The sequence below is a fragment of the Diplotaxodon limnothrissa genome, linkage group LG13 (assembly GCF_057381915.1).
Source record: "Diplotaxodon limnothrissa isolate DT_005_m linkage group LG13, D_limnothrissa_male_GT1.1, whole genome shotgun sequence".
Classification (NCBI taxonomy): Eukaryota; Metazoa; Chordata; class Actinopteri; order Cichliformes; family Cichlidae; genus Diplotaxodon; species Diplotaxodon limnothrissa.
The window spans coordinates 10,261,713-10,283,513 of record NC_140608.1 but is presented as its reverse complement, the minus strand read 5'-3'; the positions used below and the strand labels follow the sequence as shown (position 1 = coordinate 10,283,513).

Sequence of the window (21,801 nt, the reverse complement as noted above, 5' to 3'; positions counted from 1 at the left end):
TCGTCATAATTATCCAGTTTATGGCAGCTAAAATAATGCAGCTTTATTACAAATGAAAGCAGTCATTATTGCAGAATGTCACTGGACACAAGTGTGCTATTTGTTACTCTCTTGCAGTATTGATAATGAGGATTTATTATGGCACGGTTGACAATGAATGCAATGTGCATGCGTTAGTGGGAGGGATTATCCACCAAGTAGGGCAAGTGGCTGAGGCTAAGGACTGCAATTCCATCCAGCCTAGTTCATTTCAGTCATCCGCTCAGCGCACAGACGGAACAAGGAGAGCAATTTCAGCGCTGCGTATTTGTCAAAGCCCCCCCAAAAGCCTAAAGTTAAAAAAAAAAGAAACAAAGAAAGAACAGAAAAAATGGTAAAGTACATGAGACATCACAGCGAGCTGAAACCCGAAGAGGTCATGTCGGAGTCTGATGCGTCCATGGACCAGCAGGATTTCGGAGAGATGTCCGACTATTCTTTCAGCGACGTTATATACTCCAAATGTTCCGCAATGGACCAAATCGGCACTTTTATGAAGAACGTGCAAGTGCTGCTCGATGCAGCCAATTACATTGAAAACATTGAGAAGAACAACGGAAGTAAGTAAACACGGGCTGCAGGGGATATTAACACGTAATGCGCCGAGCAGACAACAATAGAGGCGAAGGCGACAAAAGACGCGCAGCCCGACAGCAGCCCGTCATGTTTTACCTGCTACTGGGAAACCGTGCCGTCTCAATCGGCCTCACTCTTATCCTGCGTAATATGACCACTCGAAGAACTCCAGAAATCACCGAAATTTGGAAGTCGGGAAACAATCGCATAGCGGAGACAGCCTCGCAACAATAGCCTTGCAGCGATCCGCTCCCATTAAAACCGGTGTTTTTGCAGACCGTGGGAGACGCAGCCCGGCTCATAACGCACGGTTCAGTGTATTCATTATATGAACTAGCACAGCCATGCATGTGTGCGCATTTACGTTCATACATGTAGACGTTTATGACACGAGACATCCAGTTTATACTTCTTTTTTTCTATCATTCCCTCACAGCTAATTTTAAGATTGCGCTCCTAAAATATCATATCCACTCGGAAATCTCGCATTTACGCCCTCTCTGATCTAGACTGCAATGTGGGTTTTTTAATTTCCAATGAAAATTCCTAATTCGAAATCCAACTGCGGGTTTGCTCGGCCAGCATCTGCTTCCTTGTATGTGTTGTTCACATGGTTTCCACATGGAACAAATTGCAAAGTTCTCATTGGTCAGGATCCATGTTTCCAACGCGAGTGTCACTGCAGTTGACCAATCGCGTGCAGGATTTTGTCTGGCGAGGTTTCTGGGAACAGTAGTTCTTGTGTGATTTGTTAAATTCTTCTCGCTTGAGAGCTGTTTCCAAGCGTTTGCTCTTCAGTCTGGACTGTTCTTGATAAGTTTAAATTGACTTGCTCTAAATGAAACTATATGTATATATGCATGGACATTTTTTAAGGTGTGCTTGTGCATTGCACCGAATTTTAGTCATTCCAAGGATGTGTTGCCATTGCTCAAATCCAACCATCTTCTTCCTTGTAGCATATTTAATCCTCTTTATCTTTTTTCTTCTATCACCAGAATGTGAGCACGGGTATGCTTCAACATACCCCGCAACCCAGATTTCACTTCAACAGAAACAACGCAAATTAAAGAACAGGAAACTGGACAATATTCACAATAGGTAGGTTAAAGTCTGGAAATATATTTATATGCATATGCTGTATTTTGCATATTTAAGCCATGTGACCGTTCTGGTTATATATTTATATACCTATTTTCAACAGGTCGGCACACAATGAACTGGAAAAGAACAGGTGAGTGAAAAATCACAGAGGAGGTCACTTATATGCATGTTTAGGTTATAAACACATAATGCAGACAGGTGAAGACTGCACTAAAGAGGGTAAAATAAAGACAATGAAATATTGCGAGTCATACTTCCTTCGTTGCTACCTATGCATAACAAGTTGACTGTGAGGATGAAGGATGGAAAAAAACCCAACAACACGCCCATAGTTGTTAATCGTCTGTGGCAGTTTATCTCAACAGTCGGTTGTTTCGAAATGGAGCTTCAAACTGTTTGCATATCTAAGTCATATGCTAAATATGTTGGCCATGCATTTTCAACATGACTCGCACCAGAGTTCTATAAGTCAGCATGGTATCATCATGGGATTATAAAAAAAGACCTTTTTATCAACAACTCTGATATTTCATGAGTTGTGTGTGATAGGAGAGTGCGTTTTGCGAGGCAAATATAAGGGAGATGTAAGCAGCACTGTTCCTAGAGGACGTGCAGACATTTCCCCAGTCAGCAAATGGGAACCGTCTGTTTCCAGACAACAGGGCTCCTTCGTGAGAGATTCTCAGCTGCAGGTCTAACTGCAGCTTGCGTCTGTAGCTCCAGGATGAGGCAGCCTCTGCTCTGAAACAAATGTCAGGACACATTTATCCTAAAATTAAATGCCCAGCCATGTGTGACATATTCTCACTTTAAATGATAAATGAAAAGAGGAAGAGAGCATCTTCAAGAAGGCTCATAAAGGACTGTTTTCTATTACAAAATGTTGGCCAATGCAGAAGAAAAGAGATGACATCATGACTTGACCTACATTTTACACCATTTTTTTGAAAGGATAGTGAGTGTCCTTTGCCAGTTTCTGCATTCATTCAGACCACAGGCTCAGAGGCTTTGGTGGATCAGAAATAGAATATCAGGCTGACCTCGGCAGTTTTTAAATCTGGGACCAGACAGATCCATATTTAATTGTAAGGGAGTCAGATGGCATAGCTTATGAGCAAAAGGGATAAACAGATAAAGTGCCAGGATCCATTAACACTTACATCACTCATCATCCTGAATAGAATTGATGAGGAACAATCAAGTAGTTTTTGCTTTTTCTAATAAGATACAAATCAAATTGGATGAGGAGGTAATAATCTGACCGGATGAGGATCAGTGCAAATGAATAGATTACTGTGCAAATTCATCAGTCAGTTTTCTGTTCATGTATTATGTTGAATAATGCAGATTGCTCTATGTCATTTACAGGCGAGCACATCTTCGTCTGTGCTTGGAGAGGTTGAAGTCCCTCATTCCTCTGGGACCAGACTGCAGTCGGCATACCACTCTGGGACTGCTCAACAAGGCCAAAGCACATATCAAGGTGTGGTAGTCTAAGGGAGGAGTGTGGCGCTGTAATGGGACTAAGAGCTGATTTCCTCTCAAAAGTAGTAATGCAACCATACTGACATCGAGCTTTTTCTGCCTGACTGCCGACGTGTTAATAGTTTGGTTAATATCGTTTTGGGAAAGCAGCAGCAACAAGATAACCGTTTAGTCAACATGCCGAAAAAGGCCTTATTCACAGCAGGGGCTTTGACTTGTCGTAGCACGAAAAACACAGGTGATACTAATAACATAATGTGTCCCAGCAAGCCATAGCGGTGTGACGGCGAGCCAGCATGAACTGGCCTGAAATCAAACAGAACTGTCTGCTGTGTTTCTGCAAAGTGGTGAGATTCAAAGGCCTGGATACAGGCAAAGTGTGACTAAGAGCAGGACCCTGAAACCAAAGCAACTAAATTCAGTCATGGGTAATTATCAGTAAAAAAAAAGAATAATAAAAGAAAAAGAAAAGGCCTGTTGCTGTCAACAGCAGTGCCGGCATTCTGTTTACAGCAAATTGCTTTGTATATTGGCTCAAACAGGGGGAGAGAGCTGTGTTATTTCCAGCAGCCGCTGCAGGATGAAAAGGTTTGATTTTAATTGTAACTGACTCAGTTCAAACACTAGGAAAGGAGAAGATACGACTAGATAAACACAACATTTATCATAAACTGGCAATAAAGCAACGCTAAATGCTTGCGCGCTTATGGTTTACATGTAAAGTAGGGATTTTTCAAGCAGAGTCACTTTTCCCAGAACCCCGAGATGATTGGACCTTAAGGCAGCTGCTGTGTGGTTGTTTGAGTTTTTCTTCCCCTTTGAAAAAAATCTCCCTGGGGATGTTTGCAGGGCTCACTTTTGCAAGGTTTTGAGCCTTGGTAAGTCTTTGATTAGAACTTGTGTCTTTAACACTGCAGGATAACATCAGAATGGGACACTTAACCTTGGACTTAGGAGCACTGCAGCTATCCTGCTATTAAAACTAGTTGACTGACTGAACTAAAAGAGACTTAAAGATTTCAAACATTCAATGCAATGGCTCCCCTGAGTACAGCAAGCAAACTCAGATCAAACTTTGGTGGAAAGATTGGTGCTGTTTTTTTGCCCCGTCTGTACAGTTTCCAGCTGTGAGCAACAGCTAAAGAATGACTAAAGGCTACAATATGAAAGCAATCCTGGCTTGGCAACAGACTCTGAGAGTTTATCACAGTCGGGGTTAGTGAGTAAAGTACCTAAGATGTCAGCTGTTGACTTTGGACTTGCCTGTTTCACATCCAGGAAATGAGGCTTTTGAATGCTGCTGCTTTGTATTTTTGGAACCAGGGGTTGTGCAGTACAATAAAAGGTGGAGCAGGTGCAGCCAATAATAAGCTCTGTTGAGCTGCAGAGAGAAAGGCTAGCACTACTGTCACTTATGTGGAGGCTCCATTATACCAAATTCAATTATACAAACACACAAGTCTATTTAAACGTTACTCAGAACTAGCAGGTCAAAAGTCTTACCCTTCATAATATAATACCACAAATACATTTTTGTCATATTTATGTAAAATGAAGCAGGTGTCACAGCCAAATAAATCTTTATTTATATTTCAAGCTAATATGTCCCAAATGCTTATTATCTTAACAATATAATAGGGGACATTACATGAAATGTAATACACAGCTTTTGCCAATAGGAAAAGCAGTCCTTTTTCAATGAATTACTTTCCCCCAAAATCACTGTTCATTTTACACATTCTGCCACTTGGAACTATAAATGTGCAGCTGTGGAGAAATTACATTAGTTTCAATGTACACATAAGCAGCAAATCTTGTTCAACTGCTGGTTTGTGTGCAAATTATCCAGACTGTGCTGCTATAGTTCCATACATGAGCTTTGATTCATGGGACAACTGGGCGTAATGACCGGGATTATGTGATCTTATATCCGTATAATTACAGAGGTTCATAATTGAATTTCAGGACTTTGGTTATTTCTTAGCTTAACAGCTACAATTGCAGTAAACAACTTAAAGTACACACATCCAACAAAAACTACTGGAAATCATAAGTGGACCTAAACTGGACTGGAGTCCAAGTTGGCGAAGGTTAAATGCATAAATTAAAACTAAGAGGGCCAAAAGCAAAACGCTCTTGTCCAAAGCAGGACGGGGTGACCTTTAGATTCATTTGTATAGCGAAGCTCATAAAATGAATTCTCTTCCTTCTCCATCCAGCCATATTTCACTTTTATCCACCACACACAGGCACCATCTATTCCCTTAGATCCCATCCAGCAACTTGCTGTCACTGTGTTAAATAATTTATTGGAAATATCGCATTTTACAGCAGCCATATATATGTACATATTACCACATTATCAACTCGCTGCATACATGAGAATTCTGCCATGCTTTCCATATTATGTTAAACATGAGGAACATTTACAGAGGTGTAGTGATAACGATATCTTTGAAAATGCTTTTTGAAAACACTGACTGGGATGGTTAAGAACCTCACAGATCGCCTGACATTGTTGTTAGGTTTCTGCATAATGCAGTGCTTTTAATTCTTACTTGTGCCACTTTTTAGAAACTTGAAGAGATAGACCGGAGGAGTCAGCACCAGCTGGAGACCTTAGAGAGGGAGCAAAGGCACCTGCAGAGGCAGCTAGCTCTGCTGCAGACCCACGGAGAGTGGGAGCGCGTTCGTACGGACAGCCTGGGTTCCCGCATGGACTCTGATCGCTCAGAGTCTGACAGAGGTTAGTACTTGCACTAAAGGCTTCATTTCATTTCAAATGCAGAGACTGATTTGTATTCATTGGCTTTTTTTATGTGTCTGTGTGTGTTTGAGCAGAGGAAATTGAAGTTGATGTGGAAAGCACTGAGTTCTCCCATGGAGAAATGGACAGTGTAAGCACCAGTGGTGCAAGCGACCTGGATGACCATAGCAGCCGGCAGAGCTCCGCCAGTGATGAGGGCTACTCCACTTGCAGCCTGAAACTGGCCTTTTCTGCTTAAAGCACCAGCCTATACTTTCATTAAGCTGCAGTCTTTTATGGCTTTTACCTGTCAAAGTACCAGCCTACAGCTCCAGTCTCCCTTACCGTTTAGCTAATCTGTCATCAGAAGAACCAGCCCCTATCCTATCTTTACCTGACAAATGAAACATCTCCACCCAAGAACCAGCCTTAAGTTCAGCTCAAGTCTGAAAGTCTAAAACAGTCTCCTTCCAAAAACCAAGCGGCTCCAATTTACACAACCACAAATCTCCAGCAATATACGGTTTCCTTACTTTAAAAGATGACTTAATCAATCACCCGAATGTCCCTTTACCCATTACCAGCTTGAAGCCGCCATACCTGCACTTGATAGTGATCCTTTAGAGGACCCATGAATGCACCTGTGTCAAACACTAAAGGCTAAACTGTACCTTTAGTGAAGTTGATCCTCAGAAACCAGCAAAACAGACAAAAAATCCCAAATGCCAGCTAGAAACTCACCATTGGGAACGTTCGCTCCATTGCCTTGTAAAAACAAAAAAAACATGGCCCTTTTTCTTTGGATAATGTATCCAGATAGCACTTCTTGTCAGTGTCCAAGTCAGAGGAAAGGGCTAAAATGTCTGCATTCCAAAATGTTTATCATACTTCTATAACCTCTGCTTTAGGACCCACCAACATCATCGATCCATGTGGCGTCCCTCTTCTTAAGTGACATACAGTCAGATACAGAGAGGTGGTGCAGTCCACCCTTGTTATTCTAATTTATTTTGCATATAATATTTATTTTTGGTATATTTAATTGTACTGTAGCTAGGTCTTGGTCATGCTTGAATGGGGAAAAAAAACCCTTGCTGTTAAATTCTTTTATTTTCTGTTTCTAAATGTTTACCAAACTTACATGATGTAAAATCCCCACTGAAGCAGTGCTAGTTTAATGCATTACTCGAAATGCTTTCACACTGTGCGTGAATTAAATTTTTTTTAGACAGTAATAAGCTATCCCGCACTTGTCCAAGCACAAAGCTCAAGCAATAATGCCTCTAGTTTTAATAGATCTTCAGTGTTGGCTGGGTTTAGCACATTATTCTGTCCGTCCAACTCCAAATTATAGTTTTCCACTTGCTCCAGCGGTAGTACCAGCTATTCATAATCAACAGTGAAATGATTGTAATGGACTCGAAACGCTATGGTGCATGTGTATTTGAATGTAGCCTTTCTAATCATGTTGTAATGTGCTTTGGATTGAGTCTTACAACCATGTGTGTAGCATGAACCACATAAACACCACAGATTTTGGTTTGTACTTCATTGTTTAACTTTTTTGTTTGTATCGTAGCAGAAAAAGCTAAAATCCTTGAAATCTGGAGACTTGATAATTTGATGTGTATTTGACGCAAAGAATTGCACTGCTGAGCTATTCAAATCCATGAAACCAAATGAGACCATTTATCTGCATTCTTCTGATCCAGTTTCTAAGTAGATCACCACCAAATTGTGTCTTAAAGTGGGTATATGACTCTTGCACCTGTAACCCCCAACATGTTTGGGAAACTATAAAATGCACTATGAAAATGACTTTTGTTAAGGAAGTACGTTGAAGCACACCCCCAGAATGTTTTTCTTGTGCTTAATCAGCCATCCAAGGTGACTTTTTTGCAAAACATGTGCTGCTGGTCCCCTGCTTTGTTACAGTTCCTGATAACTACCCTTGAAATCTTAATAAACCTCTACACAGAAAAACCCCAATCCTGTCTATTTTAATCCCTACTTTTAACGTTCAATAAAGTCATAAGAGTTGTATTAGAACAGAGCAAGTTTCACATGCAAGTCAGGTCTGTGGTGTAGCCAGTTTGCCAATGTTGAGCATCTAACATGAGAAAAGAGAAAAAAATTAAAAAAAATCATGTTACTCAAATGAGAAAATCGGTTGTATTCACAGCTGCAACCTGATGTTGACGACATCGCTTTGCCACCACCTACAGGACCTGACGGGGCCACGACTAAAATACACTGCTGAGATGGTGAAATGATGTAAAGGATCAAATCTTTAAAAACTGAAAACAATGTTTATTTCACTGTTATATGTACATGAGGGAAAACTTAAATTCAGCCAACTCAAAATCAACACCATTATTAATTCAGACTTTCCTAGAACACGTTAATGTTTAAAATCCAGCCTCAAATGCAAAAACCACATCTACAGGCGCATGTTTATAAATAAAACAGATGGTATTTGGCCTCAGTGGACAAACCGCAAACTCTATGGCTTTTCTAAAACACCATTTCCTTTTCTTACATAATAGATGACCTTGCTCCAATGGAGGGCAAGTCCCTCATATGGATTGTATTTGTTGTGCCTAACAATAATAATAATAATATATATATATGAAACTACAACAATATTTCAAAACATTGGTGTGCAAGCACTTACTTTCAAAGCTTACTTTACTCGAGAAACTTAAATCATGTATAAACACAATGGAAAGCACTGATACAGCTAGTATACAGTGGACTATTATGTACAGGTCATATCAGGTCATTGTGGCATTAGATGTCTGACATTGTATTTGGACGTGTCATGGTACTGGGTCATAGGCTTGTCTGCAATACCACACGTTCCCACTCCCACCTTGCCGTTGACGCTTTCTGGAGATGCAAATATGCTCCTCTTCACCTAGAATAAACAAAAGCACATGGAAATCAACATTAGTAGCTGTTGCAACAATGTAGTACTGGAAAATTTGTATTAATTATGCATTACAAAGAACTTAACAGTAACCTATGGACACATGTCACTAGTTTCAAGCCGATATCTTGGTTTTCTAACACTAGCCTTAAAAATAACTTACCTGGCCTTTCTTGTTCTTTGAGTAGGCTTTGTTGTTGAACTGCTGCCACTTTGACTTTTGCTCCTCTCGTTCTTGCTCCAGCTCCTTCATCCTCTGTACCTTCTTCTGAGCTTTCTTCTTTTTATACTCCCTCTGCTCTGCTATCTGCTCTTTCCTAGAGAGAGAGAGAGAGAGAGAGAGAGAGAGAGAGAGAGAGAGAGAGAGAGAGAGAGAGAGAGAGAGTGTCAATACGGATTCCCCCGATTCTAATTTTCTTTCTCAGAATTGTAACTGACAGCATTTACACAGAAAAAATAAAATTTTCTCCAACACAAAACATATTTCATAATAAAGAGCTTATTAGATGGGGAGAATTTTCCTTTAACTGCTGTAAATTAAGGGTTGTTTTCTCACTTTATTGAAAATAAAGTGCTCTGTTACTGGAAAGCGGTACAAAAAGAATTAACTGTGTGTTGCTGTACACCCAACTGAATCTGACAGATTTTACCTTACCAGCCAAAAGCAGGTGCAGCAGATCTATTCAGCAAAAGACTTTCAGATACTTGCATCATTTTACAATGTGCCTATAAATTTGCCTGGTAGCAGGACACTGTCCCTTTTCTTGTTTATATTCATCTCCACCATTTTCCTTTTAACAGCTTAAATCCCTTGCTCTTGCTGAGACTGCTGTCTTGTGGCTGGCTTTGAGTCCTTGATACTTTGAGCTACTTTCCCTCTGTTAATTTCTTTAGTGTCCACATTTAGCTGTCTGATTAGGTTTGTTGTTACAAAGGTTTTCACAGCGGTCTTTGGCAAACTTACTTCCAAGCTTTGTTAGCATATGGCTGTGACTGCAGAAGTGACTATTTGTCTGCGCTGCTGTGCGCAAGTTGTGTATGATTGAAGCAGACCAGTTCTTAATCAGCCATATGACCAATTAATGACGACTCCAGAACAAGAATACTGGAAATTTGCCAGTTCCGGTCCCTCGAATTTTAGCCCTCGTTTATAGAAACAATCTTATTTTTCTACTTTCTTCTTTATTAGTAGAGATTGATGTGTTTCTACTAATAAAGCTAATTGCTACAGATATATGCACTGTTTTAAACTGATGGTTAAATAAGAAACTTTTTTTCATGGATAATAGTAGAATTTCCTATTGTCTTCTTATAATAATAATAATAATAATAATAATAATAATAATAATAATAATAATGGTTTGCATTTATATAGCGCTTCTCTAGACACTCAAAGTGCTTTACAATTCCACTATTCATTCACTCTCACATTCACACACTGATGGAGGCAAACCACAGTTGTAGCCACAGCTGCCCTGGGGCAGACTGACAGAAGTGAGGCTGCTATATCGCGTCATCGGCCCCTCTGGCCAACACCAGTAGGCGGTAGGGTGAAGTGTCTTGCCCAAGGACACAACAACCAGCTACAGACAGAGTTGGGGATCGAACCGGCAACCTTCCGGTTACAAGATGAGCTTCCAGACCCAACCCCCTGAACCACGGTCATTATCAGGGAATGATAATTCCCTGAACCACGGTCACCCCCGTCATCATCATTATTATTATTATTATTATCATTATCATCATCATCATCATCAATAATTAATTTTATCTGAAAAGGTAACATGTACAATATTAACAAAATGTTGCCATTCCAGGCATTGTACCAGAGTTAGCTTAAGCTAATTTGCATATGTAGTCCCACTTTACCCATTTTATAGACTAATTAGTGTGCGCAGGCCTCTGCTACCGATTTGTACTTGCACTTGTTTCTCATCCTGCCTTCAAAAACAACTGACTGGACCGCTTCAGTCCCACGGTCCAGTCAAGCGTCAACACTAATTGCCGCAGCTGCTTTAGGGCTGCTAAGCTATCATTTTAGGTTCCTATAATTTACTGTTAGCAGTTTGCTGCCCTTTTTCATTGCTCTGTACGGTTGATGCAAAAGTTACCCATAGCTTGATAGTAAAATTCTATATTGTTTTTTCCTAACAAACTTTTTTTCTAATGGCGCTACATCCTTTTGTGTTAAGTAGCATGCAGTTAAGTTTAATTTTGTTATTTTCTTTTAATAAGATTAGCTAAACCAGACCTTCCCAAAGTGTGGGGCCCGGCGTGGTATGAAAAGGAAAAAAAACAAAACAACGCTTGGACACTGCTAGTACGGGGCGCCCACAGAAACGCAAAGCAGGAGATGAAGCATCGCTGAATATGTTTCCAAACCAACTTCATTCTTAGCCAAAGACTAGAAAATATGGTGAAGCATATCTACCCTTTCGTTTCACCTGCACAAGTGCTAAGGTAGGTCTCAACGGCAGAATTGGTTTCCCTTGCGTCGGGAGCACGCGCTGGGCTCTTCAAATCACAGACAAACAGTATCCCACATTCTTGATTTTTAGTTCACAAACACTTGTTGTAATGACTAACTACTCTGGACATTTTGGAGATGTTAGCTCTTTATACAGTAAAGTTACAGCGGGATACAAATAATATCAGGCTCATCCTGCCACGATTTGTTCCCCCTGTCTATTCTTGTAAAACAAAGGGGGGCCCAGCAAAAAAAAGTTTGGGAACCACTGAGCTAAGCTAAGTTCGGCTTCAATCACTTTGAGTTATGCAGCACCAATTCTTCAAAGTTCTTGTGTTGTTAGTTCTAAAGCTTTAAATCATTTAATTGTGTCTCAATTGTCCGTATGGTTGATTACAGTTGTTCCCATTCCTGTCCTTGATTTAAGTTCAGTTTTATATGCACAGAGTTTCATTGAGTGAGTTAGAGAAGAGTTTGTTCATACCTCGACTTTGGCTTCATACTCCCATCCTCCTCCAAAAGCTTTCCTTCCTCTACTGCCTTGAGGTTCTGTAGAGGAATCACTTCAGCATTCCCATATCCAGTGAAGGTAACGGCTGCAGTGCCGTTGTCTCGGTCTATCTCCTCAATCTCCGCTTCATAAATCCTGCAAAAAAATCCCGTCTGTAAGCAGGTGAGTATGAGCCAAATACGCCAGCTCTACTTTATAAGTAAAGCCTAAAACTAACATATAATCTGTCTGTTAAATACAACTACACATCTTACACCATTTTCCATTTTTACAATATATATTTATAAAAAAAAAACTGTACACTTGTTTCCTTGAACATGGCTAAATGTGTGGATTTAAATCTAAAATTGTTGCTTATAATATTGTTTTTACAATGCTGTCCCATATCAGTATAAATAATCTCATTTCCTTGACTCACTGAACAAGTACAGTTGGAAATGTAGGTATTTGACATGTGCGACTAACATGCATCTACAAAAATAATAAAGTAAATAATAAAACAGCTACTACAAATCAGATGAGGGTTTAAATTGCAGCGCTATAAAAAGTATGTGGACACACATAATGTTTTCATTTAAAGAGGCTGCTGACACTCACTGTCCGTCCTGACTCCACATAGCCAGACACTTGTCTCCCACTTTCCAGCCATGCTTCACAGGAACTGTGTCCGAGCCACTTGTTTTGGCAACAGTCTCTGCCGGCTGTGAGGTCAGGAGGTCTTTTGTCAAATCAATGACTTCCTGCAAAATACATAAAAGGAAATCAGATTTTCATTCTCCATCAGAAAATATAGTTAACAGTAACAAGTCGCTGCAGTTGTAACAATAAAAAGAGAGTGACAGAAAGTCCAAAAGTATCATAATATAAATCACTGTGGCACGCCCCACAATTAAGGTTTAAAACATTAATCAGTTAAGGAAATCAAGCTCAACTGTAAAGACAGTCAGACAGAACTTTAAAACATTAAAATAGGAATAACACAAAATATTGTCTTTTGAAACATTTCAGTTTCCTACAAGTTGGAATGCATGCTATTGGTGTAATTTGTTAAATGGGATATTCTCCACATAGGATAAAACCTTATCAGGAGATCATCGGTTCTTTTCCACAACACAACATCAGTCCACACACTAGGGAGCGTCAAATTATTTTTTTATATATATATATATATCCGATGTTATTCCCGGGATCTGCTGGAGCCACTCGCCTAGCTTGGGAGTATGAGTGTATATATATATATATATACTCCCAAGCTAGGCGAGTGGCTCCAGCAGATCCCGGGAATAACATCGGAGATCTCTGTCCAGAAGAGCGCAGTCCTGGGAACAGCTAAGATACTGCGCAGGACCCTCAAGCTCCCAGGCCTCTGGTAGAGGACCCGAGCTTGAAGGATAAACCGCCCGCAGGGGCGTGCTGGGTGTTTTTGTTTTTGTGTGTGTGTGTGTGTGTGTATATAGTAAGTATTATTGTAAGTATTTAAACTGTTGTAAATGACTTGTTGAACTATAATCTGTGAAACATCTCTCCTGAATGATAGCAAATAATTTTGAGTCAGAAACAACATTATATAAATTATTTTTTTTTACACAGTGTTTTTTTTTCCATTTATTCAAAACTTATAAATAATTCATTTATGTTTTCGTTGTGTTACTTTAAAAGTAACAGCAACACATCACTTGCTCACCTTGCTTTAAAAGAAGCAATTGTCTACTATGAGTAAATTAAACAAACCTGTAAGTCTTTTTGGAGTTTAAGAAGGTCTTCATTGTCTGGATCAGTAGATAGAGCGACTTCAACTTGCTGCAGCTGGGCTTTGTAGTTGCTCAACTGTTTAACCAAGTCCTCCGACATCTGTGTTGACAAAACAGGGAAAATGGCTACTTGCGTTAGCACAAATCCTATAATTCAGTGACAAACGGAATAAATACGCGTGCTAGCCTGGATTAGGCATATGCCGAATGTACAAACTTCTAACGTAGGCTGTGTAAAACCCGTAACGAGTGAAAGCTGTGTCACAAAAATACTAAAGACCATGATTTACGTTTTGTCTCATATAGCATCCGCGCTAACATGGCGCTAAACGATTAGCAAGCAGGGTTCCCTTGGCCCTAAAATTGCGTAAATTTAACGTACGTCGGCTAATGCTAACTATAAGCGGCACACTGGTTGAGAGACAAAAATAACAGATTACTGTGTAATCTTACCTCAATATCAATACTCTTTGCCGATAAATATAGTAAGCATTCAACTCTAAACCTGATATCTTTGTTCAAAATGCCTGCTTAAAAAGAAAGAACAGTCCACTCTCTGTACTTCCGTCGCGGACAACCAGCCGGAAACACATTGAACACGCTCTCGCGATAACAGATGGGCTCTGATGTCGCCAGCGCCCCTGACGGTGGTAATAATATTGTCTCTTTGCATATTACAAGTGAACCATACCCTTATCCTATAGGATGAAGATTATAAAATAAAAGCTTAAATATTTTGGAGACTCCAAGGGTAAAACGATAAATCAAAAGATTGTTTAATTCAAATACGAATCAGGTCCACAACAGAAAAACTGAACTTCCTACAACTCACATACTATGTATTATGTAGGAATGCATTTTTGTAAAAAGTTTATATATGCTCATAATGGGCATGAATGTCACGATAATTTGTGGCTTTAAATCTTTGATATCTTTGATCAGTCCTTTTTCCAGAGTGGAATGATTCTGTTGATCCTAAAGACTTTAAAAAACAAAAACAATAATTGGCTGCACAAGTTTGAATTTCTCACATTCTTACAGCATTTCTCTAAACCAAATGGGGTCAAGATTATACACCCAGATTCAAAAATACAAGCAAACTCATTTAAATCCTTTAATAAGTGGTGCTCTGTTCTACAATATATTTTAACTTGACAAGGCCAAGCCCTATTAACCTTTTATTAGTGATCATGATTGACTAAAACTTGGTAGTTTCTGTTTGCCAGCATAAAAAGGATTTGTTTGACAGCATTCATTGGACAGAGCAATACTCAGAACAATGGTAAAGTCCAAGAAACTCAGTAAAGATCTAAGAAGGAGAATTGTAGATTTTTGCAAGTTGGGAAAGTCTCTTGGAGCCATTTGTAAATAACTGCAGATTTCAAGATCATCAATTCAGACAATTTTACAATTTTAAGTACAAGTTATTCAGCTCATGACCACTTTGCCAAGGTGTGGAAAATGGTTCAAATTGTCACCTCAGATGAGAGGAAATTGGTTAGACTGTTCAGGAATGACCCAGGAATCACCAAAGTTCAAGCCATGAGGTCAAACCTAAGAAAACTGTACCAGCTGTCAAGCATGGTGGTGTTACCATCATGCTCTGGGATAGTTTTGCTGCCAGTGGTAATGGTATATTGTGACTGGAATAATAAAAATGGGGACTACTTCCAAATTCTACAACTTTACCTCAAACCAACAGCTAGAGCGTTGAAACTTGGGCACAATTTGAGGGTTCCAAAAGGACAATGATCCCAAATACACATCAAAACTGGTTTAGATTGAGAATAGAATAGAATAGAATAGAATAGAATAGAATAGAATAGTCATTGAAGATGTACAACAAAATTGTGGGTGCTTTACACCAACTCTGATGAAACAAAATAAAGCTGGCTTCATTATTCTGACCTTCCCAAAGCCTATGGCTTTGGCTACTAAAAGCATCTGGTCGAGGTGCAACATCCTAAGAGACATTTAACCAGATATTAGACCATCATAGACGTTATGATGATGCAGATGTTAAATATTAATATTAACAATAATTCAGTGTCCAACAACCCTGTTAACAACCCTCAGGTCAGTGGATCAGAGTTTAATGGCCCATGTACATATTTATTGGCTTTTGAAAAAAAAGCTTGTATTTCTATATTTTTAAATATGAATGCAGTTTAGTTAACACAATATTTGATACTATTTCACTTTCATTGTGAGAAATGTTATGAACGCCTTGAGATTAATATGGTCTAATACAGTGGTTCTCAAACTGGTGGTGCTTGGGCTCTCTCTAATGGTATGCGGAAAAATCTCCAAAAAGAATTTTAAGATTAATTAATATACCATTGTGGAGGCATTGCACAACACACAAGAGTTCCTGAGGCTCTTCTGGGAGTCGACCAGAAAAACGTCTCCCCTCCCGGAGCGTGAGTCCTCTGTGAAGAGCACCCTTTCCTTATTGCCAGTGATCGTCTCTGCTACAGAGCGCTGGCAGGCTCATTTCCCTGTTTTAACCATCATTTTTAAATGGACAAAACTTCAGTCAAGAGAACTACTGATATAATCCATCCACAACACGAGGTTAATCATTAATATACTGCTGCATGGGCTGTAGTTACATTACAGGTTTTAAAAACTGAGCTTTAAAATGAATAGTGGTAATAAAAACCGAGAGAGGCCGACAGTGATCACTGATTGTTCAGATTAAATAGAAAAAGATACAAAGCATTAAAACATGTTAAAAACACAACAGCCTTAATAAACACAGAGCAGCTCGGACCCGCAAGCAGGTTTCATCACGTCATTGCTTAAAGATTGGATATCCCACCTGCTGTGAATGTTTTAATATTGTTGTTATTATTATCACTTGTCACGTCCTGTTTATGAAGGTTAAAATAATAACATTCATATAAGAAATATAACTGTCTCGTGTAAACTGTATATGGTGATAAATAAATAGGTCTATACTACTATACTACATATATTTTATGAGGTGGTACTCATTGTGAAAAGTTTGAGAACCACTGGTCTAATACACCCCATGCCCCCCTTTAGACTTACCCCTGTTTGCTGCAGGTATTGCTTCCATGGAAAATAGGAAGGCTACTGTATCATTTAAGCACCAGCCTGTTATCAGACTAAGTTAACAGTTCATGTGCATATTTTAATAACTGGAGGCTGCAGATTTTTCTCAGTGTAAAACAAAAGGAGCAGCTTTAAGTTTGTTGCTTTAAGTTTGTGCTTTGATGAAAGACTCCCGCTAGCTTTTTCCCAGTAAACGTTTTTATTGGTGATTACAGGAACTGCGTCGCTGTTTTGCAACTTTACAAACACGTTTTCTTTCACTCGACCTGAGCTCACCGTCTTGGTACCGGCCCCGCCCCTTTGCTCTTCGCGGTGTGTAAACAGACGCCAGCTCCACGTTCAACACGTTAAACTGTGCCAACGTCATCGTCACTGCTGCCGTTGTGTTATGAGTGTTTCGGTTAAAAACTGGCGGTTGTGTGGGCTTAATGCAGTCAGACCTTTTATTCACACGCTGCTCTTAACTACGTTTCTATTACAGCTCTGTTTTTAGTTACAAATGTCCCTGAAACGTTCGCGGTCGAGTTCCCATGGTAACAGTGGCGCGCTACCGAGCCGTGCATTAAACGAAGCAAAGAATTTGTGTGGACATTTCTTTACAATCGAATTATTCGAATTACTCGATGAACCGTTGCAGCCATAGTTCTTTTGTTTGCCATTTAACCGTCATTGAGTGGATTTTGTTTTTGTTGCACAATTCAGATCAGCTATGGTTGCAGACCATCTCCCTACAGTTGTATTTTTCAAAATCAAATCAAAATCAAATCACTTTTATTGTCACAGCACATGTGGAGGTACACTGGTACAGTACATGTGAGTGAAATTCTTGTGTGCGAGCTTCACCAGCAACAGAGGTGTGCAAAAACACAATAACATAAGAACAATCGAAATATAAGAATGGCCAAATCTGAGAGTAATATGAATAAATATATGTAGCCCTGGCTATATAAGTAGCTCATTATTTAAATTTGTTCATTAATATTGATAGTTAATTGCAAATGTTTAATGTGTTCAAGAATGTATACAAATGCCTGCAAAGTATGTGATGTGTGTTAGTTAAATGCACAACCTTTTTATTTGTATTTTGAGGTTTATGTCATTATTTTTGATATGGTATTGATATGTACTACAGCTCCAGTGAACCCTGAAGTAGTCTCAGATAGAGGGGTGGAAGTAAGTGGGGAGCCTTGTGCACTCTGCAGGAAGCGAGAGAGACGAGAGCTGAACAGTGTCGAGTGAACGCGGAGTTTAACAAAACACCATATTTCTGTCATTATTTTAAGGATGTGGAAATGTACATACATTCAATATCAGACTCCACCAAAAAAAAAAAGGCTCTCAAAACAATTTATGTATGTGAATTTTTGCGTGTATTCTTATAATTGTTACCTTTTTCTTTTACCCCTGGTTTTGTGTGTTCATGTTCTGTTGTTTTGTATACTTCATCTGTTCGTATGTTGTATACTCATTGTTTGTTAAATAAAGTTTATAAAAAAAAAAAAAAAACTGAACGCAGAGTTCATAGAAGGGCGACCGACGTATTTTCGGGTTGACGGATAGTTAACCGGAGTCGAGAACTGTTGTACCCTACTGTGAGGTAAATGTGAATTTTGTCTGACACTTGAACCCAATGTTATTGTGTAAAACGGGCTAACTGCTAACCGCGACTAGCCGCTAACACAGCCACTAGCGTAGCCTAGCATATTCGCTAAGCTCTTGTTCTGCTCATCTAGGGTTTGAGAGTAACGAAATTTCTATTCTCTGTATGTCCTGTACATGTGGCAGAATTGACAAATAAAGTTGACTTGACTTGCTCTGTTTTTATTTATTAAGCTAATGCTAAGATTGAATGTTATCGCATGTGAACTGGCATTTAGCGGGGTTGTGTGATTCAGTAGGAGGAGACGGACGTCTTGCTGGCGTGTCAGAGAGGTCCCTTCTGCTGGTGTGCTGAAGTTATGTGTTCACGTGGGAGCACGTGGAAAGGACGACTGTGAGTGCTGCTGCCGCGGCCTGCTGGTAGCCGTGACCCAGTTTTCCCGCTATCCCCTTGAACTCCCTGGAGGTGTGAGTACTGTTGTTTGCACGTGCTTTTTATTTTTACTGCTTGGCAACAAGTGAAGCGACCGGGGAGAGAAAGATGGCGGAATAAGCGGTTGTACAATCTGCGGGTCTGATTAAGAAACGTGATTTTGATGTCCTGTAAAATACTTTACTGACAAACTGTTACTCCAAAGGAAGTAGAACGCAAGCGAAACCCCCTGGAAGTTACTTTGACAGACCTTCAGGCAGACACAAAGATAAACTTAGAGCGATAAAAATGGCTAACCCCAAGCTAACAGGTAGCCTCTCCGACCATGATTACAACCTTGCTGCTATGCGGGAAGCATGTGAGGATGAAGATATAGAAGAGATGGAACTTCAGAAAGAGATCGGAAGACCCATAGGTGACCACACTCCGTTACCAAGTCCCAATCCCAAAAAAATGAAAAGCAAAATAACTGAGAAGCAGGTGAGCATCGAGAATGTATATGAAGTTTTACTTGGCTTCACAAAGAGATGCGAGGAAAGGTTTGATTCGCTTGAAAAGAAGTTGGAAGCCTTCGAACAACGCATTGAAGTAAATACACAGGCGACCCACAAAAACAGAGAGGAAATTGACAAGCTGACGACGAAGGTGGAGTCGCTGATGAAGGAAAACAAAGAATTAAAGGAGAGCTGTCGGGAGAGTGCACGTTACCGCAGAAGATGGGACCTCAGAATTTTGGGTCTGACAGAGAAGGACAACGAGAATACACGTGAAACAGTGATCGGCATTCTAACAAGAGTGGTTCCTGTATCAGTGGAAAAACTACAGCTCATGGTTGATACAGTACACCGACTGGGGAAGAAAGACAATGCAGTGAGCAACAAGGTGCCAAGACCAATCACCATACAGTTCAGCATGAGGACGGCAAGGGATGAAGTATGGAGGAAATCCAAAGAGGCCAGGGTCTGCAAAGAACTGAACATAAAATTTAAAGAAGACTTCTCCAAAGAAGACCGTGAAGCTCGGATCAAGCTGTGGCCCAAGGTGCAGGAAGCTCGAAACAACGGCAAAAGAGCATTCCTAAAGGAGGGTTATGCAATAATAGACGGTAAAAGGATCGATCTGTGAGATGCACTTGAAGAAGTCACTACAAGTTAACCATAAAATGTGGGTATGTATGTGTGTATATATATATATATGTTTATATATACATATCTGTTAAAAATACACAAATAAAAAATAGGAGAGGGTCAAAAAGCAAAGTCGTAGTTAAATGTGAGCTATACAGAGCTAAATTGCCGCATATAGAAAGGGGTAGTACTGTGATAGGGTCGGAGTACTGTTATGATTACATAGGTAGGACACTAGGCTTATTCCCGCTTCAAGCACTTTTTTTTTCTTCTAGTAAGTGCCAAGGAAGCCGTTACTGTTCTTGTTTTGTATTTTGTTCTTGTGTTTTTTGTTTTTGTTTTTTGTTTATCTTATAGATGGCTGTTCTATTAAGTTCCTTAAATGTTCGAGGCTTAAAAAACAATGTCAAACGTAAGGCCATGTTTTTATTCTGCAAGGAAATTAAGGCAAACATTTTGTTTTTACAAGAAACACATTCTGGTAAGGAAGAGGAAACATTTTGGAAACATCAATGGGGAGATAGTATTCTTTATTCACATGGTACTACTCACTCAGCAGGAGTAATGATCTTATTCAACAAATTTGCAGGGAGAGTTATTGATCATAAAAGCGACGGAATGGGGCATTGGATCATGGTGTTGGTAGAAGTCTGTGAACAGAAAATTATTCTTATTAACGTGTATGGATACAATTACAGGTCGCTAAATAGAAATATGATGTCTAACTTAAGTAAATTAATTGCAAAGTGGAGTACTACATATGGTTCTACCCAGGTGATAATTGGAGGCGATTTTAACCTGGCTCCTAACTCATGGCTTGACAGACAACCACAAAGAGGAAATCAACCAGAACACGAAAGCATTATTTGTGACTTATGTACGACAACCAATATGATCGATTATTGGAGGATGACAAACCCAAATACGAAGAAATATACTTGGTTTAGTCCATCAAATAAAAACGTATGTTCAAGATTAGATTATTGGCTTGTCTCCCAAACAGTATCATCATATGTTACGAAATGTGAGACCCAGTCAACCCCACTTACTGATCATTGTCTGATAAGTCTCTTATTATCTCTACGTAAACAACAATGATCTGACAACATATGGAAATTTAACAATAGTTTATTACAAAACGAAGACTTCTGTAAACAAGTTAAAGAACTTAAATCAGAAATTAACAATATGAGCATGACTAATGTCAGTAAATGGGAATGGTTTAAATATAGTGTGAAACAATTAGCTATAGAAACGGGAAAGAAAGTGTCTGCCCTACGCGTATGTGAACAGAAAAATCTAATTGAACAAATTCATTTATTATGTGGTAAACCCTGTATGACTGCGGAAGAGTCAGAACGCTTACAATCTTTACAAAATAAGCTAGATGAGGTGTACTTGATTAAAGCTAAAGGAGCATATGTAAGTTCTAGAGCCAAGTGGATTGAGCATGGAGAAAAAAATTCATCTTATTTCTATAGTCTAGAGAAGCGTAGACAAACAAAGAAAAAAATAACTAAATTGAGTAAGGATGGTACTATAATTGAGGAACCAAACAAAATAAGTGAGGAAATTAACATGTTCTATAGTAATCTGTATAAATCAAGAACTGAAAAAGAAAATGCAGATATCTTTTTTGATATGATTAAAGATCAGGTTAAAAAATTGGAAGAGGATGATAAAACATGGTTAGAAGAAGATTTGAAAATATCCGAATTAGATACAGCTCTAAAACAAATGAAAAATGGAAAATCGCCTGGAATTGATGGTTTAACGATTGAATTTTATAAAACCTTTTGGCAAGACATTAAAGATTTGTTATTTAATGGCTTTTTGGATTGTTTAAAAAATGAAGAACTATCCCCAACAATGAAAACAGGATTAATAACCTTATTACCCAAACCAAACAAAGATTTACAAATGCTAGACAATTGGAGACCCATAACACTTTTATGT

The 21,801-nt window shown here is 39.2% G+C and overlaps 2 protein-coding genes across 2 annotated transcripts; one reads left to right on the top strand and one right to left on the bottom strand.

The window, feature by feature from the left end:
- Positions 1-370: 370 nt before the first annotated feature.
- On the top strand, positions 371-6,209 carry LOC146619858 (max-interacting protein 1-like). Its single transcript, XM_085369169.1, has 6 exons — positions 371-599; positions 1,614-1,716; positions 1,820-1,849; positions 3,088-3,202; positions 5,779-5,950; positions 6,046-6,209. The coding sequence occupies exons 1-6, from the start codon at positions 371-373 to the stop codon at positions 6,207-6,209; spliced, it is 813 nt and encodes a 270-aa protein (XP_085225295.1).
- A 2,077-nt stretch (positions 6,210-8,286) lies between these two features.
- On the bottom strand, positions 8,287-14,175 carry smndc1 (survival motor neuron domain containing 1). The gene is made up of 6 exons (XM_085369168.1): positions 14,062-14,175; positions 13,589-13,708; positions 12,455-12,597; positions 11,831-11,992; positions 9,043-9,196; positions 8,287-8,867 (listed from the first exon to the last, which is right to left on the bottom strand). Exons 2-6 carry the CDS (start codon positions 13,706-13,708, stop codon positions 8,730-8,732), a joined length of 717 nt encoding a protein of 238 aa, XP_085225294.1. The 5' UTR covers positions 14,062-14,175; the 3' UTR covers positions 8,287-8,729.
- Between the last annotated feature and the right edge of the window lie 7,626 nt (positions 14,176-21,801).

What these genes read in the sequence shown, in the direction of transcription:
- LOC146619858 (XM_085369169.1), top strand. Translation starts at nt 371, where the DNA reads ATGGTAAAGTACATGAGACATCACAGCGAGCTGAAACCCGAAGAGGTC. An exon ending in CTGGACAATATTCACAATAG is followed by an intron (nt 1,717 to 1,819) that starts GTAGGTTAAAGT and finishes TATTTTCAACAG; the next exon opens with GTCGGCACACAATGAACTGG. An exon ending in AATGAACTGGAAAAGAACAG is followed by an intron (nt 1,850 to 3,087) that starts GTGAGTGAAAAA and finishes TGTCATTTACAG; the next exon opens with GCGAGCACATCTTCGTCTGT.
- smndc1 (XM_085369168.1), bottom strand. Translation starts at nt 13,708, where the DNA reads ATGTCGGAGGACTTGGTTAAACAGTTGAGCAACTACAAAGCCCAGCTG. An exon ending in AACTCCAAAAAGACTTACAG is followed by an intron (nt 12,598 to 13,588) that starts GTTTGTTTAATT and finishes TGTATTTTGCAG; the next exon opens with GAAGTCATTGATTTGACAAA. An exon ending in ATGTGGAGTCAGGACGGACA is followed by an intron (nt 11,993 to 12,454) that starts GTGAGTGTCAGC and finishes ATTTTTTTGCAG; the next exon opens with GATTTATGAAGCGGAGATTG.